The 8,411-nt window shown below is 39.1% G+C and overlaps 1 protein-coding gene across 1 annotated transcript; it reads right to left on the bottom strand.

Moving 5' to 3' along the window:
* Positions 1-2,823: 2,823 nt before the first annotated feature.
* Positions 2,824-3,675, bottom strand: LOC114667087 (serine protease 27-like). Its single transcript, XM_028822221.2, has one exon. It carries the CDS (start codon positions 3,623-3,625, stop codon positions 2,972-2,974), a length of 654 nt encoding a protein of 217 aa, XP_028678054.2. The 5' UTR covers positions 3,626-3,675; the 3' UTR covers positions 2,824-2,971.
* Positions 3,676-8,411: the final 4,736 nt, after the last annotated feature.

The raw sequence follows: 8,411 nt of genomic DNA, 5'->3' as shown, positions 1-8,411 counted from the left end.
GGGCATAGATATGCTGTAGAGTGGGCCGTATGATCTCGCGTTTAATTAGGTATCAGTTTTACCTTTGGCAATACTGGTAATTAATTGAAACAATCAAAAGATGCCCCTCAAAGGATGCCAAGTTAAATGTAGGTTGAGTGAGGGATCTCTGTTTCATAAATCGTACAAAGTTTGCATTAACACTTTCACTTTTTCTGTTGGGGTTCATACATGGCGGAAGACTTACTTTCACAAACAACTGAAATAAATACAATGATGCAATTTATTTATAATATAAGGATAGTAAAAGATGGAATAAGCAATACTTGATCTCTTTTCCCACTCGCGTTGCCTTAATTGATGATATATCAAAGGCATGTGGGTATGTACAGGACAGTTGCTTTTCACTGAATCACTTTTCAAGAGATAGCACTTTTTCAATGAGCTGTAAGGAGACCGACAAATTTGTCCTCCTCTGTATGATTTTAACAGATGGTATTCTGCATTTCTTTAAACATTATGAGACTTTAATTTTTTTTTAACTCGCATGGGAAAAACTGTTATAGAAAACTGGAAGGCAGTATAATGTTAATAGTGACATGTAGCTATTATGGTGGAAGTAAAATGGGTCATTGATGTCAAACAATTGTTTTCTTCAGGTCTAGTGGTTTTGCATCATATAAGTGAATTCATGAGTCTGATGTTAGCGCAGAAGCAAGTGAAGAAAGTCTTTTATCTTGTGTTGTGTAACTCAGGAAACTATACTGACATATTGTCAAAATATTGACAATCCAAAAAAATCCTTTACATCTAATTCCACACAATGCAAATTGTGAACATGTGCCATTAAGAAACAATTACACAAAAAAGTCATCATTGGACCTTTTGAAATAATTCCATGTGTGTTCATTAAAAGCATGGTACTGTGCAAAAGAGTTCAGGGTTTATAGAGCTTGGCTCTGAAGTGTAATACTGAATATTCAAAGCCTTTGCTGTCACTTTGACTCTCTGTGAAACTGCTCACATCACTTAGTTTCCAAGGTGAAGCAGCCAATATAATAGAAACAAATATTCCGAAGATTTTTTGCTAAAGAAAAAAGTGGCAAGCATGATAGAATCTGTGCAATTTACTTATTTTTAGAACTGTGTTGTGTAAATCTATAAATATGAAAATAAATAGTACAGTGTAAAATAAGAATTAAGAGGGAGACCATGAAAGATCAGGGTCCATCCAGGCACCCATTTAATTCAAACAACAATGAAAACAGTGTACATAAATTCCAAAGAAAGTAATCGAACGCCTGTTGTCTTCCTATACTTGGCTTTGCTTGGCTTATTTTGGTTTCAGGTGTCTCCTCCGGAAGCTCTGTTCTCATTAGAAACGGGTTTAACAGTGAACACTGGCTACCAGCAACATCACAGCTTAAATGGGTCCCCAGGGAGAAAAGGTAGGACCTCCTGGTGAAAACTGGGAGTGACATCAAAGCTCCGGTCTGAGGATAAAATAAAGGGAGGAATTAGCACACAGGCATCCTCAAGAACTTGTGGTGGAGCTCTTACTTTACCCTAGCCTGGCCGATGCTCTCCATGCACTCACATGTAACAACATGCACATGTAAACAAATGATTTTGCTTATTTTCCGAGGATTTAGACATAAAACCAATACTGAATTTGTAATACCTGATCACACTCTAAGGTAAACATATGCATTCTGTTTGCTAATGCAGTATTTCTAATATTGACCTGGAAAATGTAATTTCATAATTGGGTGCCTCAGTCTCGAACAGTCTAACTAGTCATACTTTTTAAAACAAATATCCTTTTGACTTTTTATAACCAGCTACTGTACATTACTGTTGTCTGATTTATTTACAAAGAGGTTTTGTCATGACTGATCTGCTACCAAAAAAAGGTTCTGAAACTGCAAAAAAAGGTCCTGGTTGTACCTACAAAAGAAAGACTTCTGATAAAAGGCTAAAAAATGGAAATAGCCACAAATGCTTATGTTGCTCACCTACATCTTCAGACATGAGTGTCTTCCTAAACCAACTAGCTCCTAATGAGCCTGAATTAGCAGCATGAGACAGTGAGAAAGAAAATGATGACAGGATACAGAAACTAAATATGTTACACACAGAAATACTTCTCAGAAGACAACGCAACAAAGAAAACGCATAAAGAAAGGAAGGAAAGTGTCAACTGTTGTAGTTTGCTTTCTTTTTTAATGTGTTTATTCTGTTTTCATTTTGAGTCTTTTGCAGTCTGTTTTCTTTATTTTGGGTGTTTCTGCTCCTCAAATTTTTATGTGGGCCAAACTACCTGTGGACAATTGCAGAAGTCTCATGGAGAGCTCCAGGAATCGCTTGTTTGCAAGTGATGGCCTCTAAAGGTTGTACAACAAAATTTTAGGTTAAGGGTCCCCTCATTTGTGTCCATGCAATTTTCACTTGTGTTATTATTTGAAATACTCTGCTGAATCAACACTCTGAAGCAAAGTCTGATTTTTGTTAAATACGAAATAAACCATGATGGGTGGCAATTGTTTTGTCAGTTTCAAGTTATTTCAAAGACAATTGTGGTTTCTTCTTTTCTTGTGGAAGGGTACTGACAAATTTGTCCACATCCTTAAAGCAAGTGGAAGGATTCTGAATGGTCCTAACAGAACACACATTGATCAGAATCACAGTTCATTGCTGGACATGTCATGGTAGATTTTTCCAGATTCCCACAACTCTTTGCATAAAGATGAGCTTGCTGACTTCAGTCCTAAATGCACCTCCCCTTAATTTCCACCAGTGTCCTTGAGTATGTGATTTTTAAAAAAAATTTTTTTTTAGTAGGAATGCGCACACGTCCCCACATGTCCATCACTGTGCAGTATGCTGTTAATTATTTTTATTATAATATAATCTCTCATGAATAAAAAAACGATTTACTTTTCTCAGACTCCAGTGTTGCTGCTTGGGAAAGTAAAATGAAAGATCAACGAAATTATTGGGGCAACAACAACTGCAGAAAAACTACGGAGAGACAGAGAAGGATCCAGCCATCCACCCAGTTTGTAATGTTTCTCCCCGTCTTGTACAGCTGCACTTGGAGCACTTTACTCTGAATCCACTGGCTGTAGTCCTTCACCTGCACATAGGCGTCTGGCAGGTCGGGACCAGCACAGCCGGGTCCAAAGCTCACAATGCCAGCTTGCACCCAGGTGTCGTTAGTCATTTTGCAGACCAGGGGTCCACTGGAGTAGCACTGACAGGAGTCTTTCTTCCCTGCTGTATAACCGGTGCAGAACACATCTGATAGGAGGTTTCCATCTACCCCACCATTCACGTACATACTACTGCAAGTGTTCCTGCTGATGATGGGCACCTCGACCTCCTGCAGTGTCTGGGACATGTTACCATTTTCTGTGGTCGTTCCCCAGCCAGTCACCCAACACATCAGACCTTCCGAGAAGGAGATGTTAGGGGAAGGCAGGCAGATGGGCAGGATATAATCCTTGAAGGTGACGGGTAAGCTCAGCTGGACCAGTGCCATGTTCTTGCCCTGTTTGGCAGACTGGTACCCCGGATACACAAAGAACTTGCTGACAGAGCGTGTGTGCTCAAATACGCTGGACTGGTAAAGATAGAATCTGCCCATGTAGAGGGTGTAACCAGAAGCAACGTGACTTGAAGGAAAGCAGTGCCCGGCCGAGAAATCAGCGAGTTCCACAGAGGTTTAGGTTTAGGTTTATTTGTCATATATAGGTTAACACAGGGTCAACATACAATGAAATGTGTATGACGAGAAAAACAAGTCACTCAGCCTAGATCCAATAAAGCTAAAAAATAATTTTAAAAAATTACAAGTTAAAAATAGACTAGCCATATAAAATAAAATGTGTACGTTTTAAAAGAAGTTATAGAGCAATATGAGTTGAAAGAGCAGCAAGTACAAATGACAGTTATTGCACAGATAATGTTTTATAAGTACAGATGCATATTCCATAAAGTGCAGACGCATGTTCCAGTCAGTATTCAGAGTGTGTGCAGGTACAGTTTGTGTGTGAGTAGTGCAATGTAGATGTAATGTAATGTAGGTGTGATGTAAGTGTATGTAAGTGTTCAGGTTGTGCTGTTGAGGAGTCGAATGGCCTGGTGGTAAAAACTGTTCTTAAGTCTTGTAGTCCGAGCAGCCAGACTCCTGTATCGTCTGCCAGACGGTAACAAGGAGAACAGCTGGTGTGATGGATGGCTGTGGTCCTTAATGATGCTGCTTGTCAAGCACCGATGGAGGTAAATGTCTTCAATGGCAGGGAGACTCTTGCCCGTGATGTGCTCTGCTGCCTTCACCACTCTCAGTAGTGATTTCCGGCTGCTGGCCGGAGGTACATAAAGTCTCCAGTGATGTACTCAATGAGGACATGCCAGGGCCACTGCCCCTCAGATGCTGTGCTTTCTCGAGTATGTGATTCATTAGGCTAAAAGAATTCTGCCAGCTCTGTTTGCTCAAAGCCCTGAAGGATTTTAAATACCTGGATTAGATCTCCACGCAGTCTCCGCTCCTTGAGACTAAACAGAGTTAATTCTCTGAATCTTTCGGAGTAGGACATGCCCTTAAGTCCTTAGGTGCACTTTGTTGCTCTCCTCTGCACAGCTTCATGTTGTTTTGTTATACAATATTGAATCACAATGGATTTAATGTGAACAAAAGAAATAAATGAATAAAAACTCCTTAATGTCAAAGTGAAGCCAGCTCCTCATAGTAGTCTCGCTTAGTTAAATTAATCCCTTTTGTTGGTGCTATATATAATGATTTGTTACCTCAGGTAGGTAGTGCAACCTACAATTCAAAAATAGTTCCTTTTTTTTACTTTCCATCTGTTATTTTGCTCTTTCTAAGTGGCATGCATGGCAATGGTGGGTGGGTGGTTACTGGGTAATCACATCCACAGAGGCCTAATTCTGCTGTATGGTTTAACTAAAGGTTGAGTCTGTTGACTATTGTAAAAAATAAGATGTGTCTGTGAGTTCTTTTTCTTTTGACACTACGCCATCTGTTTTGTTTCCGTAGACTAAAAGTGCAAATGCAAATATTTGTATCCAATGCTGAACACTGAAAGTCCTCACTTTCATTTCAATAAAAATCTCAGAGCAGAGCTGTGCAGGGGCAGTGCGCGGATTCCTGTGTGTTTTCTGTTCTGAACTTGGCACTGAATCCCTTTCTTCCAGGTCTCCTTTGAATTCCCAAAAGTTTGCCTTCTTTAATGTTTTGTTTGTCTCCCCATCTGGCATGCTGCACTGTGTGAACTTACTACTAATATAAGCAGCAGGCTACGGCTAAACACCGAGGCACGCCACTCTTCCCCTTAAAATCATTCTAAAGCTTTTCAAGCCTTTCTCATCAAACAACACAATCAAGGTTTCAACCCGGCTCTGACTATGCCACTCAAATAAAAAAAAAAAAAAAATCATTTTGTCCTTGGGATAATCTTCGATGTCACCATTTGTATTTTTCACGCGTCTCCTTAAGCTGTTCTTTGTTACTTGAAAAAGACAGAAAGAGATTGTTTTAGAGAACTCACTGAAGGCATCTAAACCAAGTGAAACGATTAGGATGTAATTGCATTTGATGGTGCAATAGATTGAAAGTCATTATATAACCCACTTTTGAAAGTCACTATATAGACTAAAGTCATCACAGGGAAAATTGCCAAGAGCACCATATGCCACAAGACAATTTCATCCTTTCAGGAAAATAACAAAATGCACCCCTCACCTGTACAATGATTCATTCTGAGGCAAGCGGGAGCTTCTGATACCTGCTGGCAAGCACACTGGTGTAATGCTGTTTAGTCTTCACCTCTCCAGAGTATCGAGAAAGTGCGTTGGGCAGAAACAATGAGACCTCCAGGGCTTCATTCAAAACAGTTTTATCACCAAAAACGCTGGCTGGTGCTTCCCATCTGAGGCCCAGCAAATCACTACACGATATTCAAACTCCAACATTTCTGGAGACTCTTAATTCGTTTTTATCACTTTGCCTGTTTATTTTTAGCAGATGCTACTTTCTGGTTCTGTCTGGACGTCTTAAAGTGCAACCCAAATTAATATTTCATGTCTATCTAGCCTTGGGTGGCATGGTGGTGTAGTGGCAGTACTGCTGCCTCGCAGTAAGGAGACCAGAGTTCACATCCTGGATCCTCCCTATATGGAGTTTGCATGTTCTCCCTGTGTCTGCGTGGGTTTCCTCCCACTATCCAAAGACACACACGTTAGGTCGATTGGCAGTACTAAAGTGGCCCTAGTGTGTGGTTGGGAAGTGTATGTCAGTGTCTGTGTTCGTGTTCGCCCTGCGATAGACTGGCTCCCTTTCCAGGGTTTGTTCCCTGCCTTGTGCCCTATGCTAGCAAGGAAAGGCTTCAGCACCCCAGCAACCCTGTTCAGGACATTGCAGTTTAGAAAATGACTGACTGAATGTGTAGCCTTCCCATTCAAACAACTTTAGTCCCTGACATCAACTGTGTAACTTACTGAAACAGTCCACAGTGGATCTCCGGGTTTTATTGCCCTCACTCAGTCACTTCTACTTCTATACACTACATCCACCTTAATAAAAATATAAATGTCTGTGTATCTGTGTGTCCATCTGGTTAGGTTAGGTTAGGTTAAGGAGACTTTATTATCCCAGAGGGAAACTTGTTTGCGCTAGGAAAGTAGAAAAAAAAAAAAAGACATTGTTACACAGATCCAACAGATAAACCAAGACACAGCATTTGACAACCAATGTTATTACATAAACACACACCCAAGATCAATACAAGAAGAATAATTACTTTCAACAGTACACAAAATAATAATGCAGAATTTAACATTTAGCAGCATCCCTACAAGTAACAGAATTTGGTTGCTATGTCCCTGTCATTCCAACAGATGGGGCATCACAAACAGTAACACTGCTTTTATGAATCCCATACCAAATGGCTTCAAACAGGGACATATGGATTCTATTTGTCATTCCAACAGATGGAGCATCACAAATATTGTAATAATGTATTTATTACTACAAATGTTTGTGATGTACCATCTGTATTCCATTGCTACATGCATTACAATCTTGATTCCAACAGATGGTGCACTGCAAACATTAATACTGAGGTCTGCATTGACTACATAGTCTTGGGGCATCCAGTAAATTTAGTCTTGATACAAACCTTAAATTAATTGATAACCAAAAAATAAGGTGTATAATTAGACCAAGGGATAAAACCAGACCCTCCACCAGGGGCATCTGTAATAGAAATTTACTACAAATTAAAACAAAAAGTATATCACCAATTCAGAAAGAAGCATACAGTTTTAAATGCTGCTTATTGAACATTCGCTCTCTTGGCACTAAAGCTGTTTTGGTAAATGATATTATATTAAGTACAAAATCTGATCTGTGTCTTCTCACTGAAACCTGGCTTAGTAAATGTGACACTGTCCCCCTAGCTGAGGCGTCACCAGATGGATACTCGTTCCTTCATAAGTCTAGAGATTCAGGTCGAGGAGGGGGCCTTGGAATAATTCATTGTAACAAAATGCAAATCACTTCTAAAAATTTAGGCAACTTTACATCCTTTGAAGCATTCATTTTAAATATTAAAACAGATTCCAACACAATTATAGTGCTAGTCTATAGACCACCAGGGCCGTATTCATTGTTCATGTCTGAATTTAGCAACCTTTTATCTGACTTGGCTATAAATTATGATCACGTAGTACTGATGGGAGATTTTAATGTACACATTGATGTGGAAACTGACACTTTTAGCAAATGTTTTACTTATTTGTTAAATTCAGTAGGATTTTGTCAGAATGTCAAAGGTCCAACTCATAATCATAACCACACATTAGATTTAATTATAACTTACAAAGTTGAAATTCAAAATTTAATTATTACTCCATTAAATGAAGTTATTTCTGATCACTACTTAATTACATTTGATTTAGTCCTGCCCTTGCGAACACACTCCCAGATTAAAACAAAGACAGTGCGGCATCTAGATTGTAATTCTGCTTCAAAATTTATAGATACTTTGAGTAAGTCGAGTGTAATTGTGGAAAACCATTTAGATCAGTTAACATCAAATGTAGACACGGAAAACAATTTAGATGAGCTAACATCACATTATAATGTGACCTTGAGAGATGCTCTGGACATAGTGGCTCCCCTTAAAACAAAAGTGTTCAAAGCACATAGAAACTCTCCCTGGTTTAATGAAAACACTCGAGCTCTTAAATTAGAGTGTCGAAAACTGGAGCGCAGATGGAGAACAACAAAGCTACATGTCTTTCAAATTGCATGGACAGAGAGTGTTAATAAATATAAAAAAGCCCTCTTTAAAGCTCGGTCAAAATATTATTCTACATTAATAGATAGCAATAATAAAAATCCTCGGGTA

Source organism: Erpetoichthys calabaricus, chromosome 16 (genome assembly GCF_900747795.2).
Source record: "Erpetoichthys calabaricus chromosome 16, fErpCal1.3, whole genome shotgun sequence".
NCBI lineage: Eukaryota > Metazoa > Chordata > Cladistia > Polypteriformes > Polypteridae > Erpetoichthys > Erpetoichthys calabaricus.
The sequence above is the reverse complement of the archived record's forward strand: the minus strand, read 5'-3'. Positions and strand labels throughout refer to the sequence as shown.